The sequence below is a fragment of the Sorex araneus genome, chromosome 5 (genome assembly GCF_027595985.1).
Source record: "Sorex araneus isolate mSorAra2 chromosome 5, mSorAra2.pri, whole genome shotgun sequence".
Classification (NCBI taxonomy): domain Eukaryota; kingdom Metazoa; phylum Chordata; class Mammalia; order Eulipotyphla; family Soricidae; genus Sorex; species Sorex araneus.
In genome coordinates, this window is record NC_073306.1 from 29,632,007 (window position 1) to 29,657,339 (window position 25,333).

The 25,333-nt window shown below is 41.7% G+C and overlaps 1 protein-coding gene across 2 annotated transcripts in view; it reads left to right on the forward strand.

Moving 5' to 3' along the window:
- The first annotated feature begins 1,370 nt into the window (after positions 1-1,370).
- The window catches only part of ZSWIM5 (zinc finger SWIM-type containing 5), a 174,014-nt gene continuing 150,051 nt past the window's right edge, over positions 1,371-25,333 (forward strand). Inside the window, exon 1 of one of the 2 annotated variants that reach the window (XM_055138102.1) lies at positions 1,371-2,156. In XM_055138102.1, coding sequence (XP_054994077.1) covers positions 1,559-2,156 — 598 coding nt within the window. In that variant the 5' untranslated portion in view covers positions 1,371-1,558. The remainder of the gene's footprint in view (positions 2,157-25,333) is intronic. The other variant, XM_055138103.1, reaches the window with a different exon arrangement.

The window sequence follows — 25,333 nt, forward strand, 5'->3', positions numbered from 1 at the left end:
CTTTTTATTCAAATAGGACTGGAGTGATAGCACAGTGGGTAGTGCGTTTGCCTTGTACATGGCCAACCCAGGCCGATTCCTCCATCTTTCTCGGAGAGCTTGGCAAGCTACCGAGAGTATTCTGCCCGCACTGCAGAGCCTACTCATGGGGTATTCCATATGCCAAAAAAAGCAACAAGTCTCACAATGGAGAAGTTACTGGTGCCTGCTCCGGCAAATCAACAGTGCTACAGTGCTACTAATATTCAAACACCAATCCCACCGCCATTGCACCTTCCCACTACCATGTTTTGAATGTTTCCATCCCAAATCCCAAATTGTGTCCCCCAAAACTTGGTACATCAGTGGTATAGAGTATGAGAGGTTGCATGGTCGTGGATGCGGCTGCATTAGAACAATTTTTTAATTGCATAAATAAGTTTCAAATAATCTTAGCCTTCTGATGGATCCACAGATTGTCCTGGGAAGTCACTTTTCTTGAGCACTCACATCTGGGCTAGGTTGGGGATAACTCAAAGGGAGATATATATCTATATCCATATTTATTTCTATATCTATACACAAAATCCAAAGTCCTGTGAGCTTAGTGTGTTGCAAAGACATTAAAAGATATACATTAATAGGTACAACTTGTTAGTTGTAATATGTAGGTAGAGAAGACTGGAGCTAAAAGGAAAACACAACCTAATCCTGACAGAGATCGGAGAATTCATAGTGTTCGGCTTCCTATGTTCACAAGCCCTCGTGTGACTTGGAGATGAGCTCTTGGCGTTCGTTCGGGTGCTTTCATTCCGCCTTTCTGTGAGGTTAGGAGAGTTCTCACAGCTCCAACTTTCGGATTTCCCCCTCTAATGTCTTCCTAGCATCTTTCTGCCAGGTCCCCGGCTGGCTCGCGTGACAGCATCCTGTCCTGTCAGTGTGCCTCAGAAGCCTCATTTCGACACTCTCTCACTCTCTCACTCTCTCTCTCTCTCTCTCTCTCTCTCTCTCTTACACACACACACACACACACACACACACACACACACACACACACACACACGCCCCTCTCTCTCTCTGTCTCTCTGTCTCTTTACTTCACTGAGGCGGCTCCCGCTGACTCGCGGCCGGCCAGGCCGTCTCACTTGGCCCCGCTGTCCTCTCCTCTGTGTTCCGACCGCTGCTGGGTAGGACGCTCGCGGGCCGGCGACAGTGCCGGGCGCTCCTCGCCCTCCGAGGTGGCATTCAAGCTCCCACTAGCGCTCGGGCTAAGCGCGCGGTCCCGGCTTTCTGCGCTTGGCGCGCGCCGCCGCCGACCCGCGCTCGCGCCCGCGGCGGCCCGGACAGCGCGCGCCGCCTCACACGGGTCCTCAGGCCGCGCCCGTCGGCCCTGGCGGCGCGCGCACCGGACCAGCCCAGGCTCTCCACTCGGGCGGGCGGGCCGGCGGGCTCGCGGCTGGGTTCGCCCCGCCCCCGGCGTCGCAGCTGGGCGCTTGCGCGGGGCGCGTGGCCGTGGCCGGGGTCTCCGCCGCAGCCGGTGCCGCCGCCGCCGCCTCAGTCAGTCAGTCAGTCCCCAGCAATGGCGGAAGGAGGTGAGCGAGAGGAGCTGCCCTCGCTCCCGCCGGTCTCCCCGGCCAAGCGGCTGTGCTCGTGGCGCAGCCCGCAGGCGAATCCTCGCGGTTCTCCCGGGGCAGCCAACGGCGGGGCGGGGGGCGTCGGCGGCAGCTGCCTGGCCCCGGGGGCCCGCCCCCACCTGCAGCCCGAGTCCTTGCTGGACTGCGCTGCCAAGACGGTGGCGGAAAAGTGGGCGTACGAGCGGGTGGAGGAGCGCTTCGAGCGGATCCCGGAGCCCGTGCAGCGCCGCATCGTCTACTGGTCCTTCCCGCGGAATGAGCGGGAGATCTGCATGTACTCCAGCTTCCAGTACCGGGGCGGCCCCGGCGCCGGCTCGGCGGGCGGCGCGGCGGGGGCTCTGCCGGCCGAGGAGGGGCCGCCGCCACCACCCGGGGCCGCCGCTCCGGCCGGCCCCGCCCCCGGGCTCGCCGCGGCGGGGACGTCCCCCGGGCTGGGCGCGGGGGCCGGCGTGGTGGGCGGCGGCGGCGGCGGCGAGGGGCTGCCGTTCCGCCGGGGCATCCGTCTGCTGGACAGCGGCGCGGTGGAGAACGTGCTGCAAGTCGGTAGGTGCTCGCCCGGCCCCGGCCGGTCCCCGCACTCCCCTCCCGCAGGTGCCTTCGCCTCTGTAGAGACCCGGGCCGAGCCCCCGGCTTTCCGCCCCACTTCCCCGCCGGAGGACAAACAAGCCACCGGAAAAAAAACTTTTCTTAACATTTCATTCAGGGCCACTGCAGCTCGTTCCCCCACTGGCCTCTACTCCCTTTTCTTTTTGTTTGAAGAGCCAATAGGTTTCCTTTTTTTTTTTTTTTTGACTCTTCATTCTGCGTCCCACGCCAAAGGCTGAGAGAGGACGGAGCGGCGTGCCTCTTCGGACGGAATCATTTCAAAAATGCATTCCCTCCCCCCCACCACCTCATTTAAGTTTAGAGAGGAGAGAATTGTGAGGGAATCTGGGGCAAGCGGTCTTCCAGGGGATGTTTGGGGACAGGCTGTCAAAGGCAATCGACTGTCTCAGCCGATTGCAACTGGACGTACTGAACTTTAATACTGTAGGGAAGGAAAAAGCAAGCTAACAAAATTCTGTGCATTTTAGATAATTTCAATTGTCTGCTTTCATGGTCCTTTTCCCTGGACCGGTGATACTTAGGAATCTAGGCTGCGGACTAACAATAACCGAAGATGGAAATGTGACAGCGTCTCTCCGCACCCCCACCCAAGGCAAAAAAAAAAAAAAGCCACACAATCTGGAGTGGGGGTGGGGTTTGTCTTCCTTGTCAGACTGGGGTAAATCAAAGCTGCTCACGTTGGGTGTTTCAAATGATTCTCATTTAATAAGTCTTCCTATTTGCTTTTGTTTTATGGTCCTTTTTTTCCGGGAAAATGAAAAATGATCCCCCCACCCCCACTTCTTAGGAGCTTCTAGTCAGTTTTTTTTAAAAATCTCATTAAATATACAAAATAAATCTAAGGCTTCTGATTTGTGGACTGGTTAAGGAATATGAGAAAAAATGACATTGTTTAACATTGACTTGCTATTTAGAAAATGAGAACACTGATTTATTTTTTTCTCTCTTGGGTTATTATAGCATTCCGGAAGTGTACATTATCTTGATCATTGTACATTATACGCTCATATTTATTTTTTAAATACTGGGTTTTGAAGGGAGTTGGAAAGAGGTTAATTTTAGAATTAGATAAGCATAGGAACGCAAATACACTGGCGCTCTAAACATCTAGCTGTCTTCTCCGCAGGTAAACATTTGATTATTTTTGCTTTGAAGAGAAGTTCGTTGTGATTTTAAGTAATCTAGTTTTGATTGAAGAGGATCATTGAATCCTATGTTTTTTTAAAAAAAAACACTTGTATTGATATCACAATTTGTTCTGCAAATGTGAATTTAAATTTATCTAAATTTATCCTGTTCCAGAATGTAGAATTTAGTGACAGTGGATTGAAAAGTTTTATTTATTTGAAAGAGGCTAGTTCATGTTATGTTTTTGAAAGAATGAATTAAATAAGCAAAAAATTGAAGCTTATAGTTTTAATACTGAAAGCATGAAAATAAATACAGGCATTTCTTCATTATCTCTTTAGTTTTTAAAATTTAAATCAGTTTTAAGATTCTTGTTTGACATAGACTGAAAGTTAAGTGGTCATTTAATAGTAAGAGATGTATTTAAAGAATTTTCAAACTTGAGGGGGCCAATGAAAGAGAGGAAGAGTTTTAAAGAGGCATTTTTTGAAATCAACTTCAATGTTAAGTTCCAAATGAAATCAGCTTTTGTGGATGGTTAGATGTTTTTCTTTTTTGATATTTTGAATATTATCAGGGTGATGAGCTTGTATATTGCAGTTTTGGATACTGGGAAATAGGAGATTCTTGCTTTGGAGCTTTAGATGAAACTGGGAGATGAATTAAATCAGTTTCAGGTTATGTGAACCCTGAGCTGTGCAAAGTTATTTTTTTTACTTAAACATATGCTGTTGAGTGTGACAGAGAGGGATATTCCAGTAGGTATCATTTTGAACTTTGTATCTTGGCATGAACCACCTTTTAATAGTAAAATTAGAAACTCATCTCTTATCTCTTGAACTTAAAATTGTATGTGATTTAACCTAGATAGGTTTTATAAAAATATAAAAATAAGCAACAACAAAAAAAACTCCTTCATTGAGTGTCTTAAACTTTGGTAGCATCTTATTGCCATTTATAATCTGGTAATATGAAAGTATGAACTGTAGAAAAGCAAGTGGTTTCTGGAAGACATCAGTTTTGAACCAGAACTAAAACATTCCCAGCTTTATATAAGTAAATGAGAGACCTATAGGTTGTTGTGCTCAAAGGATACATTTCTTTTACATAACAGTACTGAATCAGAAGTATTGTTCGTTTAAAAAGGGAAAATTGTAATTAGTCTTTTCATGGACATCTGTAAGTTTGAAGCTGTATGAATAGACTTACAGACTGATCTCTCAGTATTATGAATGTAATCGAGTTCACATGTTTTAAGCATCTGCATTTTTAACCTGTTTAAGAAGTCCATGGAAATCGTGGTAAGTGTAAATCTTGGGAAAAGTGCTTATGCAGGAGTCCACAGATGGTATTAGAATGGAACAATTGCATTGTACTAATAATTTTGAGATGTTAACCCTGTATTTGGTAGAGCTTAAAGGAGATTTGTTCCTTCACAAGGAAGTTTGCATTCATGAGAAGCATTAGGTTTTTTATCTCTTAAAACAACAAAAAAATTATTTGTATATTATTATTTTTGAAATTGTGTGAAGGCATGCAAGAACCTGTGTTGGTTTATCTTAGTTGTATAAGTATCAAGAAATTGTCAGTATATTTTGACAGTTGACTTCAAAAATTTCTTATTTTTAGTATGTATATTTTCTCATAAGTATATAATTTATGTGCTTGGATAGCCTTTAAAGCTAGAGCCATAATACCAAGTACTGCTAACTTAAGTGAAAGAAGTATAAGGTCAATAAGAATAACTTTCATTTTAGAAAGTTATCCATAAGTTAAACATCAAATAGTAAGTTTGTCATTATGAGCTCTTGTATATCATCAATAAATATCTGGGATTTTTCTGTGGTACAACTTTTTTTTATGATGTGAGGTGCTGGGAATTGAATCAGGGCCTTATACATACAAGGCATGCACTATACAACTCTTGTGAAATAAAGCAATATGCACGGGTAGCTTGCCAGGCTCTGCCGTGTGAGATTTTCCATCGCTCTCTTCCGGGAGCTTTGTTTTATAGTCTCTGGATCTTGGCTGTTGATGAGATTATGTGGTGCTATGGGCAGTTTGTGGGTGTGACTGCCAAGCTACTGGAAATCTGGGGATCTGGGTGGAGGAGGCCCAGTCCGGATCCAAGCAGGCTTGGTGATCTCAGCTGAGATCTCCAAGTTAGAGTTGATATGAAATGATAAGTAGACTTAATTTTTGTTAAGTTTATTAAGGGGGAAAAAGACTTAATTCTTTTTGTTTGTTTGTTTGTTTGTTTGTTTTTGGGCCACACTGCAATGCTCAGGGCTTATTCCTGGTTCTGACTCAGATCAGACTGAGTGTGGTCAGACCCCACTCAGCCGTGTGCAAGTCAAGTGTCATAACTACTGTACTGTCTTATCTTTCTGGCTCTACTTACTTTTTAAAAGACCTGTTATAGTCAGAAAACAGTTGTATGCTTTTTAGGGATACATAAGAACATTTTTATAAATTATAAACATAAGAGATTTTTAAAATAGTAGCTGCTCTCAGTGTACATGGCAACCATAAAACCTTAACAATGCTTAGGGTCACCCATCACTGCTTAGAGGAGACACTGTTGTTGGGGATCAAACCCTATCACATGGTAGGTATATGCTCTTTTTTCCTGAACTATCTCCTTATGCTTAGAAATTTTAAATCATTTTTGGAGGGAGTGAGACCTTTCAACCCAGTGCTTTAGAGTCCTTACCATTGTTCTTTCTCTCCGGCTCTTGCTTTTTTATTTATTGTTGGTGTTGGGGGGCACACCCTGTGGTGCTCAGGGTTTACTTCTGGCCCTGCACTCAGGGATCACTCCTTGCAGGTTTTGGTGGACCATATGGGGTGCCAGAACTGAACTGGGTTGACTGCTTGCAAGGCAAGCACCTTGCCCGCTGTGTTGTCTTTCTGTTCCTTGTATCTTCTTTTTTTAACAAAACAAAACAAAACAAAACTTAATTCCTAACACTCCCTCTATCTCAGTACATCCCACACACATTTTAATGTTCAGTAAATGATGAATAGTCAATATTATTATGAATGGACATTTCAGTGTTACAAAGCTAAAAGAGTAAAAGAGCAAGGTAGAGAAACTTGAATCTTTAATGTAGTGCACTATTAGAAGATCACTGTCACTGTCACTGTCATCCCATTGCTCATCGATTTGTTCGAGCGGGCACCAGTAACATCTCTCATTGAGAGACTTATTGTTACTGTTTTTGGCATATCCAATACGCACGGGTAGCTTGCCTCGAGGGCTCGATACTCTCCGTAGCTTGCCAGGCTCTCCGAGAGGGGCAGAGGAATCGAACTCGGGTCTGCCGCGTGAAAGGCGAATGCCCAACCGCTGTGCTATCACTCCAGCCCCACTATTAGAAGATATGGAAGGAAATTCTTCTGTATACAATAATTTGATAACATTAAGTGGTACGAATATTACATATCTGTATCTTTTGTTTATTACCTACTTTATGTGAATAATGGTGATAAATGAGAGGGTCTTTTTTTCAGGGCGGGGGAATGTTTTAAGCTGTATTTGTCAGTGCTCAGGGGGCTACTTCTGGCTCTGTGCTTTGGGGACTATGCAGAATAGGCTGTATCTAAGAAAAGCATCTGACATATATTTCTCTGGCCAGTCAAATGAGAATTTTAAGTGAATTCTTATTGATTAATTTCTGAAACATAGAACTCACATTTTATCATTTAAAATTTTTTTTGGTCTGCACCTGGTGGTACTTGAGGGGTTATTCTTTTTTTAAAATTTTTTTTTAATTTTTAATTAGTGAATCACTGAGGGTACAGTTACAGATTTATACATTTTTGTGCTCATGTTTCCCCCATACAAAGTTCGAGAACCCATCCCTTCACCAGTGCCCATTCTCCACCACCAGTAAACCCAGCGTCCCTCCCACCCTCCCCAGTCCCGTCTCCCCCCACCCCACACTGCCACTATGGCAGGGTATTCCCTTTCGTTCTCTCTCTCTGATTAGGTGTTGTGGTTTGCAATAAAGGTGTTGAGCGGCCATTGTGTTTAGTCTCTAGTCTACATTCCGGCACCAGTCACCCCTCCCCCGCATGACCTCCAACCACATTTTACTTGGTGTTCCCTTCTCTGAGTTGCCCAGAATGAGAGACCAGCTTCCAGGAGTTATTCTTGACTGTTTGGGGGTCACTCATAGTGGTGCATGGGGGACCATGATGGGATCAAATCAGGTCAGGCTGCAGGCAAGGACCTTTACCCCTTTTGGAGACGGCTTTGGGGCCACATTAGCCTATTGAACTTCTATGCCTAAGAAATCATGCTCAGATTAGCTTTAAAATTATATTATCATATGCTAAATTAGTTTGATACTTTTCACAATCACATATAGCCAACTGATTAATTTTGATTTTCACAATTGAGAGAAAATGAGGAAAATACATTGCTTAGAATGTTTAGTATGCCCTGAGTTGGTGCTTAGTAAGCCATTATTTAATGAATGAGTAAATTGCTGTATAGATTTTTTATTTTAAATAGTAAGGACATAGTCATTCATTGCTTTATATGTAATTGAACCTATGAAATAGACTGGCATTTTATAATTTCTGGATATTTCTAATTTTTAAATCATTACTTTTTTTTAATGGAAACATTACTTAACTTTTTTTTTTTTTTTTTTTTTGCTTTTTTTGGTCACACCTGGCGATGCACAGGGGTTACTCCTGGCTCTGCACTCAGGAATTACTCCTGGTGGTGCTCAGGGGACCATATGGGATGCTGGGAATCGAACCTGGGTCTGCAAGGTAGGCAGACACCCTACCCGCTGTGCTATCTCTCCAGTCCCACATTACTTTAACTTTTAAACCATCACTTAGATTTTTAAAGAATGGCCTGGGAATGTGGCTTAGTAGTAAAGTGCATGCCTTTTGTGCATAATACAGTTCCTCATACTGCCAAAGAAACCTCAAAGCAACAAATGAAAAAAGTCCCAAGCATTATTACCAAGTAGTTCTTGATTCATTCATTGAACTTTTAGTTGTTTTCTGTAAGCCCTCCCCTCCCCTCTCCTCTTCCCTTTCCCCTTCACTTTCCCCTTCTCCTTCTCCTCCTCTCCTCTTCCCTATCCTCTTTCATTTTTTTTTTTGGGTCATATCCAGTAATCCTCAGGGATTTCTCCTTACTCTGCTTAGGAATCACTCCTGGCTGTGCTCAGAGGATATATGGGATGCTGGGGGTCGAACTTGGGTCTGCTTCCTGCAAGGCAAGCCCCCTACCTGCTGAACTATGTCTCTCCAGCCCCCAAATATACTTGGTATTTTTCTACCTTGAAATACAATCTGGGTTCGACACTAAAGACCAAGTTCCTTCCTTCCTTCCTTCCTTCCTTCCTTCCTTCCTTCCTTCCTTCCTTCCTTCCTTCCTTCCTTCCTTCCTTCCTTCCTTCCTTCCTTCCTTCCTTCCTTCCTTCCATAATTTGTTGAATCATCCTGAATTACAAAGTTACAAAATTATTCATGATTGAGTTCTCGGGGCACAATGTTCGTCACTAGCACACACTTTCCTCTGCCAGTGTCACCAGTTTCCCTCCTGTTCCACGGCCTGCCTCTCTGGCAAGTACTTTTTGTTTTCTTTCTTTTCCCCATTAGGTACTTTGGTTTATAATACTATTATTGATGGGGTATTATGCATATCACTTTACCTCCTTTTAGCTCCCAGTCCTAAACTTTAGTGGCCTCTTCTACCATTGTCCTAGTGGTCCCTTCATTGACTTTCCCTCCTCCCCCCCAGAGGCAAACTTCTTACAAACGGCCCATTGTCTTCTTCATTTCTATTATCTTTGGACATTAATTGCTCCCCTATGATGTTTCTTTATATCCCACAAATGAGTGAGATTATTCTGTCATTCTCCCTTTGACTTGCCTTACTCAGCATGATTAAAGCCATACCCAGATCTGTACATGTAATAGTAAATTTCCTGACTTCATCTTTTCTAATGACCTCGTAGTATTCCATTATGTATATATACCATAGCTTCTTTACCTAGTCATTTATTCTTGGACACTTAGGTTGTTTCCAGATTTTGGCTATTGTGAATAGTGCTCTAGTGAATGTAGGAGTGTGTAAAAAACTAATGCACGCCAAAGGGCGTGTGCACTCGAGGGCTCTCTGGGTGGCTCTGTCTCACCGCCCGCGTTCGGTGTTCTGGAACCGCTGTGTATGGACTGGATCAGGACGGCGGTTGGCCAAGGACAGGCGAAGGAAGAACGAGTACCAAGCTGGTTGCTGATTAGTTACTGTTTATTCAATCTTCCATCTTTCTCATCTCCCACACTCCCAGCTCCGTCAGGAGTGCAAATGTTTTCTTCATGAAAGACCACATTTATAAGTAAGTATACTTAAAAATTTTCTTCATCTCAGTGTAGGAGAAAGTCCCACATCCACTGGTGCTGTATGCTCAGAGATCACTCCTGGTGGTACTGGACAGGTGTGACCAAATGGGGTGACAAGAATCAAACCTGAGTTGGTCTTATGCAAGGCAAGTGCCTTACTATCATTTTCACGCCCTGAAAGGTTTTTAAAATTTTATTTAACTAATTTATTTTTGGTGTTTGGGCCATACCCAGAGTTGCTCAGCGGTTACTGATAGCTTTGTGCTCAGGGATCACTCCTGGCTGCGCTCAAGGGATCGTATGGGATGCTAGGGATCAAACCCAAATCTGCTATGTGTAAAGCAAGTGCTCTTACTCACTGCCCTACTCACTCCAGCCCCAGTTATTTTCTTTTTGGGTCACACCTGACAATGCACAGGGGTTACTCCTGGCTTTGCACTCAGGAATTATTCCTGGCATTGCTCAGGGGACTATATGTGATGCTGGGCATAGAACCCGGGCTGACCATGTGCAAGGCAAACGCCCTACCCGCTGTACTATCACCCCAGCCCCTATTTTCAATTTTTAAATAGGGTCCTCACCCCTTTAGTACTTGAGTGCACAAGCTCATGCTCCATAGGTAAGTGAAGATTATTAACTGAGTAGGTATTTCACTCTGAGTTTTTCTAAAATCTTTTAAAAAAATTATATATATTTTTTCAAATTGAGATTACTCTGCATTATAACATACACATTTCAGATGTATATCACCGAAACTCTACTTATATACTGCAGTACATTTCCCATTAAAAGCTCAGTTTTATTCTTGTTTTGTGTATTTGTTTTGATTTTGGCTCATATCTGGAGGTACTGAGGGTGCTCCTGGCTTTGCTTTTTGGGGTCACAACTGACAGTATTTGGGGACCATGCTGTGTTGGGGATTTAATTCATGCCTCCAGCATGCAAAGTATGCACCTGGCTAGTTGAACCATCTCTCCAGCCCATATATTCCCAAAAAAAATTAATTAGTGAATACATTTTTATTTATTTATTTATTTATTTATTTGCTTTTTGGGTCACACCTGGCGATGCACAGGGGTTACTCCTGGCCCTGCACTCAGGAATTACCCCTGGCCATGCTCAGGGGACCATATGGGATGCTGGGATTTGAACCCAGGTCGGCCGCGTGCAAGGCAAACGCCCTACCCGCTGTGCTATCTCTCCAGCCCCTGAATACATTTTTATAGGGAGCACACCAGTGGTTTTTAGAAGCTATTCCCAAAAACTGCTTGGGGTCTCTTCCAGTAGCACTCAGGACACCGTGCAGTGCAGGGTATTGAACCTGGGTTTCCTGCTTACAAAGCATCATTTAGCCCTTCCCAGCCCTAGTTTATTCCATACCACACATTTATCCCTTATTGTGGTTTTTGAGCCACATCCAGCTGTGCTCAGAGATCACTCCTGATGGACTCAGGGTACCATATGGAGTGTTGGGAATTGAAACACGTTGGCTGTATGCAAGGCAAGCATCCTACCCACTATACTATCTCTATCCTCTGTCCCTTTATTTTTGAAAAGTTTTATTTATACGTGTTTTCGATCATTTTCTCATTCCTCATTATAATAAGGTAATTAATGTGACATGTAAGGCAGTACAGCATTGTTACCTTCTTTCAAAATAAAATCTTGAATCAAAAGAAGTATCCTTCTCCCTAGTGGTTTCTTGCCTTAGGAACAATTGTTTGTATACTTATTATCTTTTAGTTCTTTAAAGTCCAAGCTTATTTTACACACAGGCACTCACAAAAATGACTAAAAATAAAGACAGATATTATCAACTGTGCTAACAAAAGATGAAGAGCTACTGGAATTGTCTTTGCTAGTGGGAACACAATGATATCATTCCTTTGAAAACAGTTTCTTATAAAGTTAATTATACACTTTATCCTAAGATTCAACAACCCTATTCCTAGGGGTTTACTTTAAAGAACCCAAAACTGGTTCATAGGATAGAAAAGCTATGATAGGATGCTTGCTTGCCTTTCACATGGACCCACTTCTTTTTTATTTTTCCTTTTTTTTTTTTTTGGGTTTTTGGGTCACACCCGGCGATGCACAGGGGTTACTCCTGGCTCTTCACTCAGGAATTACCCCTGGCGGTGCTCAGGGGACCATATGGGATGCTGGGATTAGAACCCTGGTCAGCCGCGTGCAAGGCAAATGCCCTACCCGCTGTGCTATCACTCCAGCCCCTCACATGGACCCACTTCTATCCCTGGCATACATATGGTCCCCTGAGCTCTGCTAGGAGTAATCCTTGAGTGCAGAGCCAGCCAGGAGTAAGCCCTGTGCACTGCCAGGTGTGCCCCGAAACCGAAATTAATAAATAGAATAATCACTTGTATCACTTGTCATCCCGTTGTTCGTTGATTTGGTCGAGTGGGCACCAGTAACATCTCCATTCATCCCTGTCACGTGCTAGTGTAGCCCAATAGCGACTGCTCGCTCCAGGAACATGAAGAGCCTCAAACCGTTCATTCAGGGTCTTGATGAAGAAATCTGACCATCTCATAGGTGGGCGGTCATGCCGTCTTTTGACATCCCGTAGAATCCAGTCACTAACAGCTCTAGTCCAGCGGTCATCTCTAAATTGCATTACGTGTCCGGCCCATCTGATTTTCGATGCCTTGGCAAACAAGACAGCGTCCCTGATTCTTGATCGTCAGTGGAGGTCGAAACTCCGGGTTCCTTCTCTCACTTAAGTGAAACGTGATACTCCTAGCATAGCTCTTTCGATTCCTCTTTGGGATACCCGAATAGTGTTCTCATCTTGTTTTAGTAGGGCCCAAGTCTCTGAGGTGTATGTTAGTGCAGGAAGAAAGGTGGAGTCAAAAAGATGTGCCCGGAGACTGAGGTTCTTCATCCTCTTACCAACTTCTTCAATGCTCTTGAAGGCATTTCATGCTACTCTCTTCCTCCTGCGCAGCTCAGGTGCCAGGTTGTTTGTCATGTTGAGTTCTCGACCTAGGTATACATAACTGTTGCATTCGGAGATGTTAGTTCTATTGAGAGCAAATGGAACATCAACAACTAGTCCGTTTCTCATGAACATTGTCTTTGTGAGATTCAGCTGCAGTCTAACCTTTCCACACTCGTGGTCGAAGTCGGCCAGCATTCGTGCCGTTTGGCTGATATTTAGTGTTATGTACAACCAAGAGTGGAACCCATTATTCTTGGTGGGTGGTCTAGTTGCCAACCGTCTATCTTCACTCCCATTCCTTCCCATTCCAGTTGTCGCATGATGTTCTCGAGGGTGGCACTGAAGAGTTTTGGTGAAATGGTGTTGCCCTGCCGAACCCCTCTTTTTACGTTGATGATCACTTCTTTGTAGAATGGTGAGATCCTGGTGGTGAATCTATAATATAGCTCATGGAGGATCCTGATGTACTGAGTTTGAACACCCTGTTTGGCTAGGGTTTCAGTGACCGCTTCAGTCTCAACAGTATCAAAGGCCTTCTTAAAATCAATGAACGTTAGACAGAGCAGCATCTTGGACTCTCGTGAAACCTCAATGAGCTTAGTCACCATGTGGCTATGGTTGATCGTGCTGAATAGAATAAAGAAATCAGGAAATTAAAATTTTATCTATATAAAAATTTTGTGCTCTAGTATTTAGAAATGGAGCAATAGCACAGTGAGTAGGATGTTTGCCTTGCATGTGGCCAACTGGGTTCAATTCCTTTGTCCCTCTCGGAGAGCCCGGCAAGCTGCCGAGTGTATCTCACCCACACAGCAGAGCCTTGCAAGCTACCCGTGGCGTATTCGATATGCCAAAAGCAGTAACAAGTCTCATAATGGAGATGTTACTGGTGTCCGGTTGAGCAAAGGGACGACTGTGCTACAGTATTTAGAGCTGCTTTATTCAAAATAGCCTTAATCTATTTACCTTTCTAGTGGGTGAATAAATGACAACATTGTTGAATATCCATATGATAGAATATTAATCAGCAGTAAAATAGAAGAAGCAGCAGTACCGATACCTCTCAGAAGCGTTATGCTAAATAAGTTAGATCAAAATGGGTACATGCAATAGAATTCATCAACATGAAATTTCAGAAAGGCCAAAGCTACAGTGATAGAAAGTAGATCAGTTGTTATTATGAGAGATTGGAATGAAGATTTGTGGGTGAAGGAAATACTATTTGTCATGATTATGGTAGTGGTTATAAGACTATGTATTTGTTTGCCAAAACTTCATGAATTGCCCTGGCAGCCGACCTCCACTACCCAACCGCTGCCATGCTCAGCTGCTTTCCAGACTGTGCAGCTTTGCGGCCACATGACACATTATAAAACACTTCCTTACTTGTCTTTCATGATTACCACACCATATTTGATGGAGTTCAGACAGTAGGCAACAAATCATAGAGTAATATATATATATGTGTATATATATATACATATATACATATATGTATATGTATATATATATTCGCATAGCCTGGCAAGCTATTGAGAATATCCTGCCTGCACGGGCAGAACCTGGCAAGCTACACGTGGCATATTCGATATGCCCAAAACAGTAACAATACGTCTCATTCCCCTGACCCTGGAAGAGTCTCCATTCGTTGGGAAAGACAAGTAAGGAGAGGCTGCTAAAATCTCAGGGCTGGGAGGAATAGAGACATTACTGGTGCCCACTCGAGTAAGTCGATGAACATTGGGACGACACTGATACAGTGATACAGTGAAATTTTATTAAATGATAATAATGCTTCAAAAATTGCTTGTAAAGAATAGTAGGTTCCACTCTTGGTTGTACATTAAAATCACCTGAAGAAGTATCTTTAGTAATTCTGATTAATTAAATCAAAATCTATGGAACATGAGGACTGAACTTTGGAATTTAAAAGAAGATTCCCAGAACTGCCCTACCTGTGCCTTGCGATACCTCAGTGACGCAACCAAGTTCAATCTGCTGCCCCACAACCCCATGCCTCTTGGCGAGCATCACAACCAAAATGTGTGCCTATATTACAACTAAAGACTAGCAAACTTGGGGCTGGAGCAGTAACACAGTGGGTAGGGCATTTGCCTTGCATGCGGCCGACCAGGGTTCGATTCTCAGCATCCTATATGGTCCCCTGAGCACCGCCAAGGGGTAATTCCTGAGTGCAGAGCCAGGAGTAACCCCTGTGCATCACCAGGTGTGACCCAAAAAGCAAAACAAAACAAAACAAAACAAAACAAAAAAACCCAAAACCAAAAAAAAAAAAAAAGACTAGCAAACTAGTGTGTAGACAGTACAACCAAGCATTCACTCTCCCATCATTGCAATCACACACACATGAATTAAAAACAAACTCCTAGGTGGTTTTATGTACAGCCAAGGTTAGAAAGAACGTTAGAAAAATGATTATCTTTATTGGTGTTGTCAACTTTTTTTTTTTTTTTTTCTTTTTGGGTCACACCCGGTGATGCACAGGGGTTTCTCCTGGTTCTACACTCAGGAATTACTCCTGGCAGTGCTCAGGGGACCATATGGGATGCTGGGATTCGAACCCGGGTCGGCCGCGTGCAAGGCAAACGCCCTACCCGCTGTGCTATTGCTCCAGCCCCGGTGTTGTCAACTTTTTAAACTTACTTCAGACACTTAAAATTTATAATAGTTACTATACAAATGTTATGGAATACATCAACTTTCTTTTCTACTTCAGTCTATTCTCTTTTACCTTTTTTTCTTTTTTTTGGACCACACCTGGCAATATTTAGGGCTTAATCCTAGCTCTGCATTGAGGGTCACTCCTGGGCTTGGGGGGGATCATCTGGGGATTTGGGGATTGAACCCTGTTCAGCCACATGCCTACATTGAGTTATTTACTATTACATTTCTCCCCACATTTTGGTTCCCTGTTGTGTAAAACCCTTAATTTTGCCAATCTTTTCTGTCACTCAGTACTTTATTATTATGATTATAGTTAATGTATTTTTTCATATATTATCTGCTGCACTATCATTCTGGTCCTCTTTTACCTTTCTTTATTAATGATCTTGGATAATTATTCTCTTACCACTTAAATAATATGTGTCTATGTTTTGGATATGTCTTATACAAGAGCATGTTATTTGTCATTGACACCACTAAAAGATCACTTGTTTAAATGTAATGCCAGAATATAATTTTCTTTGTTCACTTATTTATAAACCTTACATTTAGTATTTTTTAATATTTTGTGCAAGGTAGATTACAATTTTTATGTTAAACAAATATATAATATAGTTTAGAATACTCATAACATAGCATTGCAGAGGTTCCCAAACTATCTGACCTGTTGCCCCCTTTTCAGAAAAAAAGCCTCTCATCATCCACTGGAAGTCTACACTTCCTTAAAAGAACATATAGCTTCTCCAAATTGCACAAGAGGCTACTACTTCTTGAATCTTTCTAGGACTACTATTGCCCACTTTAGGAAGCACCAATTAATACAGTGATTTTTGATAATAGAGATAGTTATTAAGGAGGCAAAGAATAAGAAGTGATCAACCAGAGAAATGAGGACAGCTGTATATATTACTCTTTCAGTACAGTTTGAGTTATAAATATTACAACATCTAATATTACTATGAAGATTAAAATACTTTTTTTACTGCTTATAAGTTATATTAACTTTTTCTTGAAGTGTCGTCTCTTTTGACATTTTTTTTTTGCGTGGGAGCCACACTTAGTGGTGCTTAGGACTTACTCCTAGCTCTGGTGGGGCTTGGGGACCATATGGGGTCCTCAGGAATCGAACCCAGGTTGGCTGTACAGAAAGGCAAGTGCCGCTGTACCATCTCTCTGCCCTCCCACCCATTTCTCCACTCCTGTGTTTGACATTTGATATTGACATTTCTGTGCCTGTGTTGTTGATTCAAAGGAGTAACTTTGGCAACCAGGAAATTGACAAAAATATTGCCAGATACTAATCCTTTCTTCTCAGATTAGAGATTTCTGGCTTTAGAATAGCTTTATTATATTCATATAATCCTCTTTTTTTCTTTAAAAAATTGTTGCTTCTTTTAGGTACAAATATATGTTAGAGCTAATCAGCAAACTAGATTTTGTCTCATTCATTCTTTACCTTGTGTTTTGTGCACAAATAGGAAAATGTATTATATCTTTGAAAGCCTTGGAGGTAATTTTATTTTCTCCTATTTATTCATGGTTTTATTGAATGGAAGCCTGCAACACTAATACATTTAAGAAAAACCAGCCTGTTTTATTTTGTTTAACTCCTTTAATGCCAAGCATACTTGCATTACTGGTATTACTGATATACATTGATGTTATTTACTATAAAATTTCTCCCCACATTTTGGTTCCATGTTGTGGAACCAAAATTAAAACCCTTAATTTTGCCAACTTTTCTGTCACTCAGTACTTTATTATTATGATCATATTTATGTATTTTTTCATAATTTGTTTTACATTGTCATATATATGTGTGTGTATACATATACACACACACACATATATATATATATACATATATATATATGTATGCAGGAACTGAGCACCAGATAGCCTCAGAAACCTGGCTCTTAACTATTTTGTTCTTGTTAGCTTGCCTTCCTAAACCTCCTCATCTCTAAAGCCCTTTTTGTTTGTTTTTGAGCCACACCCATTGGGACTTCAGGGACTATATGGGATGCTGGGGAATAAACCAGGGTCAGTCATGTACAAGGCTTTACCTACACTATTGCTCTGGCTTCTCTGAAGCTTTTTCAGTCTGACTTAGGGCTTTCACCTAGTATATTAAAGTTGATCTTTTAAAGGTCATCAGTAGTCAGACACAGTTTGGAGTTTTAAATGCCATTTTAGTTTTTGCAAAAGGTAAAATTTGTGTTGTTTGGGTAATTGAAATGGAGCACAGATTCTCAGTGTGGCCAGCTTCTGCTTCTCTTTGAAATCCTGAAACACTTCCACATAATCTTGTGATTTGGAGTCAAGATATATTCCTTAATTTTTTCATCTTGGTGATATGATAGATAACTAATATATGTGAAATACTTTATAAATCATTGTGCAAATAGTATGACTGTTAAGTCTGCTTTATTCTTCCTTTGAAATTCAAGAGCAACATGTGTGTTTGCCTGGTAGATATTTCTAAGTGGATCCCCCTGCTAGTCATTCAAAATTGACATGTCTGGTAAGATATTGATGTCCAGAATATACATAAATAACTGTACCACTGGACAGTAAAAGACAACCTGACTAAAAGATGAGAACAAAACTTGAATAAATATTCCTATAAAGAAAGATATGTAAATTAATAAGCACGTGAATATAGCTAAACAAAGGGATGGGAGAGATTCGGGAACACCTTGATGGGTGAGACTGGGGTAAGCCTAAACTCTGGGGAAAACCAGGACAAGTTACTTGTGGCAAGGGGGGAGAGGACAAAGTAATGTCATCCTACAGGGGGTCAGGGAGATAGCTCAAGGACTGGGACTCATGCTTTGTATTCTGGATCTTTGGGTTCTGGCACTGCATGATCCTCACACACTGCTTAGTGTGACCCAAAAGCAACAAAAATAAAATTAAATTTAAAAAGAGGCTCAAGGGACAGAAATGTGGCTTAGTGGTAAAGCCCAGGCTTTGAATGTTTGTTGACCTGGGTTCAGTCTCCTGACACTTAAAAGAAAAGTTTAAGGGGCTGGAGTTGGTAGGGTGCTTGCCTTGCTTGTGACCAATTCCAGGTTTGATCCCTGACACCACATGTGGACCCTCGGGGCCCACTAGAACTGATCTCTGAGCTCAGAGCCAGGAGTAAACCATGAGCACTGCTGCGTGTTGCCCCAAAACAAAACAAACAAAAACTTCAAAATTGCTAATTGTTAGGGAAATACAAAATAAAATCACAATGGGGTAATCACTTTGTAACTGTTAGAATAGTTATTATTATTATTTAAAAATGAGTGTTAGGGTATGGGGAAATTAGAACTCTTGTGCATTGCTTTTGGAAATATAAAATGGCATAGTTGCTGTGGAAAATGGTATGAAAGTTTCTAAAAATATTTAAATGTAAAATTACCATATGATTTAATAATTTCTCTTCTCAGTATATAATAAAAAGAAATGAGGAAGGAACTTGAACAGATATTTATACATCTTTTTAGCAAAAATATTACCTAAATCAACACCTTTATTGCAAGCCACAACAGCTAATTAGAGAGAGAAAACAGAAGGGAATGCCTTGCCACGGTGGCAGGGTGGGGTGGGGGGGAGATGGGATTGGGGAGGGTGGGAGGGTCACTGGGTTTACGGGTGGTGGAGAATGGGCACTGGTGAAGGGATGGGTTCCCAAACTTTGTATGAGGGAAGTATAAGCACAAAAGTGTATAAATCTGTAACTGTACCCTCACGGTGATTCTCTAATTAAAAATAAATAAATTTAAAAAATAAAAAAATATATAAAAAAATAAAAAATAAAATAAAATTGAATTTCCATAAGGAAAAAAAAAATATTACCTAAAAGGTAGAAACAATCCAATGTGGAATATACATTAGGTATTATATATTACATTGAAGCCAATGTTGCTCAGCTTCAATGAAGGAGGAAATCTTGAAACATGCTGCAACCTTCAGAATAATATTTTAAGTGAAATAGGCCAGACACAAAAGAGCAAAATTTATTACTCTATTTATATGAAATCCCTAAAATAGACAAGTTCAGAAAGAGAGAAAGTGAAATAGAGCTTCCTAGAGGTGCAGGAAGAAGGGGGAATGAAAGGTTTTTGTTTAATGTAGCACTGTTTTTGTTTAATGTAGCACTGTCCTATTGCTCATCGATTTGCTCCAGTGGGCAACAATAACATCTCCATTGTGAGACTTGTTGTTACTATTTTTGGCATATCGAATACGCCACAGGGAGCTTGCCAGGCTCTGTTGTGCGGGCGGGATACTCTCGGTAGCTTGCTGGCTCTCCGAGAGGGGCAGAGGAATAAAACCCGGGTCGGCCGTGTGCAAGGCAAACGCCCTACTTGCTTTGCTATTGCTCTAGCCCCTATGGCTAACAAAACAAAATAGCTATTTTGTTTAATAGCCATTTGGAAAGATGAACAAGTTTAGGAGGTGTATAGAAATGGTGGTTAAACATAGTGTGAGTGTAATTAATGCCACTGAAATGACCTCTTAAAATGGTGAAAGTGGTGAGTCTTACTTTTTTTTTTAATGCACAATAAAAAAGTTTGGTTTTGGTTGAGGGCCACACTTGGCAGCGCTAAGGGCTTATTTGAGGCTCTGTGCTCAGGATTCAGTCCTGATATTTGGTGGTGCTTGGGGAATATGTGGTGCTTTGATTGAATTGGGGTTGGCTATGTGCAAGACAAACGCTTTTCCTGTGCTATCTCTTGGTTGCAATAAATATGCAAATAGTGAATCAGAAGAGAAAGAAATCAAAGAGACTTATTCCATTCAAAACTGTGTCCAGGAGCTGGAGTGATAGCACAGCGGGTAGGGCGTTTGCCTTGCACGCAGCCAACCCAGGTTCGGTCCACAGCATCACATGTGGTCCCCCTGAGCACCGCTAGGAGTAATTCTTGAGTGCAGAGCCAGGAGTAACCACTGTGCATCACCGGGTGAGACCTAAAAAGAAAAAAAAAAAAAAACTGTTCAAAAACATGAAGTAACTAGGAATTATCTTAACAAAAGGGTGGTAAAGGGAAAGTAATTTGAGTGTGGGGTTTCTTTTGGGGATGATGAAGACGGCCTAACATTAGATAGTGATGGAAATTCCACAAATTTGTATACCAAGTTCACTTAGTCGTATACTTTAAAAGCGTCAGTTTTACTTTATATGACATACTCCAATGAGATGTTATTTAAAAAAGATATGGTACAAGGTCTAGGGCATTTGCAAACCTGGTTTTTATCACATATGGTTTTGCAAGGATCACCAGGGGTCATTCCTGAGCACTGCTGGGTGTGGCTCCAAATCCAAACAAAATAAAAGCATATATTCCAAATAGGAAAGAAGGAAAATCCTCAGAGACATTCTGTTTCTTAGGGAGGATTGAAATCTAAATTCTTAAACTTTATTTTAGGAGACTTGACTTTTAATCATATTTCTGTCACTTTACAGCTGTGTCACATTGAATGACAAGTTACTTAGCATCTGTATCTCTCTGTTTCTATATGTGTAAAATGGAGAGATGAAGCTATATCAATAGTTAAATGAGATTATTTTCCAAGGTCACCTTGGAATTTCTTACACATAGTAAGGATGCTGTAGTTTTCTTTCTTTTTCTCTTTCCTGTCGTTTTAACAGTCTATAACCTTTGTTCTTGAAAGTACCATTTCTGAGGGCTGGAGCAATAGCACAGCGGGTAGGGCGTTTGCCTTGCACACGGTCGACCCGGGTTTGATTCCCAGCATCCCATATGGTCCCCTGACCACCACCAGGAGTAATTCCTGAGTGCAGAGCCAGGAGTAACTCCTGAGCATCGCCAGGTGTGACCCAAAAAGCAAAAAACAAAAAAAAAAAAAAAAGAAAAGAAAGAAAGTACCATTTCTGGGGCTGGGAGGTACAGTGAGTAAAGTGCTTGCCTTGAATGTGACTGATTCTGATTAGTCCTTCAGCACCACCAGGAGTGAACCCTGGGCACAAAGCCAATTGTGGCTCCTGAGCACTGCTGGGTTGCTAGCCCAAAACATGTTATTTTCAGGCCAGAGATATGGCTCAGTGGTAAGAGTGTCTGACTTGTAATTAGGTATGAGCCTACAACGTAGGCTCAAGGGCAATATTGACTGTAAGACATTAAGAGTTCCTTACTCCACCAGCTCTCAAGTGCACTCAACTAAATGTGTGCAAACCAGATGTGCACGGGGCTGTGGATATAGTACAGAGGGTAAGGCACTTGGCTTCCATACAGCCAATTCAGGTTTCATTCTTGGCAATCCATATGGTCCCCAGAGACCCATCAGGAAGTATTCCTGAGCACAGAGCCAGGAGTAAGCCCTGAGCACAGCAAGGGGTTATTTACAAAGCAAAGCCAAGAACAAAACAATTGAGGCTGAGATACCTGGTTAGCACCACCACCAAGAGTGTGACACCGTCTTTTGCCTCCCCCACCCCCATGAGGGAAGCAACTGTGTGAGCAACTCAGCCAAGTGTGCGACTCCTGGTAAGTACTGCCACCAAGTGTATGATCTCTCAGAGAGCACTGTAAACAGGTGTGTGGCTTCTGGCCACCACAAAAATAATAGTAAAGGGAATGGACTGGAGAAAATTATGATTAAAATCAAGCTTTCCTTTCACTTTTGTCCTATGACTTATTCATCAGTTGTTTTCTTGAGTGCTTGTTAGATTCTAGGCTGTGTTTCATGCATACCCACTAGATGTGGCAGTGAATTAAACAAAGTTCCTGCTATCATGAAGCACGTGCATTTTAGTGAAGGATCAGAGAGCATTTTGTACTTTCAGTTTGTTTTGTGTATGTTACAGGTGTTTTCTTCCTTTCCAGTCTGCAAACATCTCCAGGGCAAGAATTATCTTTTATATTTAGCACCTAGCATAATACCTAGTGCAGTTCATAATGAGCTTTTAAGAGGTTTTTGTGGAAACGAATAGAGAACATTATCTTGTTCTTTTTTTTTTTATGATTTTCATAATAGTAATTTCCAGTACTGGCTGCTTTATACTTGTCACATAAGGAGCTTTGGTAAAATACAAATTCTGGGGCTCTACCCTTGGAATTCTGGATAATTAATATTGGAATTTGGCCCAAGAAACTATATTTTTTTGGCAGGGGGCCGGAAAGATAGTACATAACGAATAGGACATTTGCCTGGCATATGGCCGACCTGGGTTTGATCTGCAGCACCCAATATGTTCCCAAGCCCATTAGGAGTGATCCCTGAGTGCAGAGTCAGGAGTAAGCCTTGAGCATTGCCAGGTATGGCCCCCAAAAGAAAACAAATCTGTATTTCTTAAAAATCTTTTAAAATTTGTTTCCTTTCTTGTTTTTGGGTCACATACAGTGATACTCAGGACTTACTCCTGACTCTGTGCTCAGGAATTGCACTTGGTGGTGTCAGGGGACTGTATGGGATGCTGGGGATTGAACTTGGGTTGTCTGTGTGCCCGCTGTACTATCACTCTGACCCCCCAAAATCTGTTTTTTGATAAGCTTTCCTGGTTTAATTATTTGGGAATTGATGCTTTATAGCATCTAGCACTATGATTTACATAGGATATGCTTTATAGATGTTAGTTGAATTGATTTATTAATTTGTATACTAGCAGTCCGAACCATATTGGAATTTATGTGTCAAATTGAATTAAATAATTAATCTTAATGAGAAAGATGTTAAGCTCAGTAATAATGTAAATTACCAATGTTGAGGGAATCATGTATGTATGTATTCATCGTTTTTTTTTAATTTTTAAAATTTGAGGGGATGGGCCATACTCAGTGTTGCTCAGGGCCTATTCCTGGCTCATACTTCACTGTATCACTGTCATCCTGTTGTTCCTCGATTTGCGCGAGCAGGTGCCAGTTATGTTTCCATTCATCCTAGCCCTGAGATTTTAGCAGCCTCTCTTTATTCGTCCTTCCCAATGGTGCCGCATTGGAGGCTCTGTCAGGGTCAGGGGAATGAGACCCATCATTGTTACTGTTTTGGCATATCGAATATGCCACGGGGAACTTGCCAGGCTCTGCGGTGCAGGCAGGATACTCTTGGTAGCTTGCCGGGTTCTCCGAGAGGGAGAACTAGACAATAAGAGGTCATGAGCTTTGTTTCATAGTCTCTGGATCTTGGCCATTGATGGGATTACACGGCGCTGGGGGCAGTTTGTGGGGGCTCATACTTGGGGGACCATATTTGGTGTTAGGAGATTTAAACTGGATTCAGCTGTTTGGAAGGTAAGAGCCTTAATCCCTTTTCTATCTCCCTGGATCCTGTCATTTGTTACTTTAAATAAAGTTCTTAACATAGTTGTATACAAAATAATACAAAACAGATGGACTGGAGTGATAGCACAGTGGCTAGGGTGTTTGCCTTGCACACGGCCAACCCGGGTTCGATTCCTCCGTCCCTCTCGGAGAGCCCGGCAAACTACTGAGAGTATCCTGCCCGCATGGCAGAGCCTGCAAGCTCCCTGTGGCGTATTCGATATGCAAAAATCATTAACAAGTCTCACAACGGAGACGTTACTGGTGCCAGCTCTAGCAAACCGATGAACAACAGGATGACAGTGCTGCAGTGCTACAGTGGCATCTTTTTTTGGGGAGAGGGGCATACTTCTGATACTCCTGACTCAGTTCTTTAGGGACTGTAACCATGTGGTGTTAGGACTCCTGCATGTAAAACATGTCCTCCAGCTCTTTGAACTACTTGGCCCTGTTGGCATCTTCCCTTTTAAGTTAACATGGGTTAGAGAGATGTCATTTTATCTTTATAAGTGTGATTTAGGTCACAAGTTCTTAATTAGGCATCTATAAATGAATCAGGGATTCATGAACTCCTGAAATAATTTTCAGATGTTACAAATGCATATAGGTGTTTTTTCCAGACAAGACAGACCACAACTTTCATGTGATACTCAAAGGGATTAATGACCCAAATAAGTTCATGAGCCACTAATTTATGCAGAAATCCGCTGTATTTGATATAAATTCTGCAGTAAATTCTTCTATTGTCTTTGAGTCTTGGTGTATATAATATGAGTGAATGTGATTCATTAGCTTTTTAAATTATACCCTTTTAAAGGATATGAATAGAACAGTTAACTTTATTTTCTTAAAGGTTGATACAGCTCTATTGTATGCTACTTCTAGTCAAAGAGCTGGGTTTTGACAACTTTGATATATTCATCATTTTTGCTACTTAATGCTGCATATACGATTCTTTTTTTAGTTTGTTTCAGCAGAATGGTGACTTGACAGTTGAGTTTTAATGATCTGCTTTAGCTGAAATAAAATGATATCCTATGAGGTTATTAAACAGAGTAGGTCATAGCTACTTCTTTATTGAATCTTCTTATGGAATTGGGTTTTTTAGGTTACGTTCCTTGGGAAATAAGAATGAGATGGAGATTTGCTTGCAGTAAGTTTATTGAGGAACTCTTATAGCAAGAGGAGGAAGAGTAGCAGAAGAGAGAATGAACTGATACAGTTGCAGCAGAGACTTTAGTCCTTTATTCTGGGTGCTCTGGAATTAAGATGACATTTCATCCTTTCCTAGAGTTGTCTGGAATTTGATTTGGGTAGACATACAGGAGAGCCGTTTTAACATGGATGGAAGTTTCTTTTTTAATAGAGATGGCGGTGGATTGTGCAACCCCTCTTTCCAGGTATAGGAAGAGGAAGTACTTTAAGCAGACAGCTTTCAGCTGTATCTGGTTCAGTGTTTCTTTCATCTATAGAGAACTGCTTTACCTACTACATCCCGAGATGTCACATTCTTGGGATAGCTATCAAATGACCCAGCATTTAAACCCTGAGTGTTTAAAAGTCCAGTTTTTTTGGCTAACATGGAACTCTTTGACAAACAATACTTGCTCCAGAAAGCTGTACTTGGCTGTTCCTGTTAAACATGAGTTGTGTTTGGCCATTTCTGCTTCTTCTCATTTCTGCCTCTGTTTCTTTGT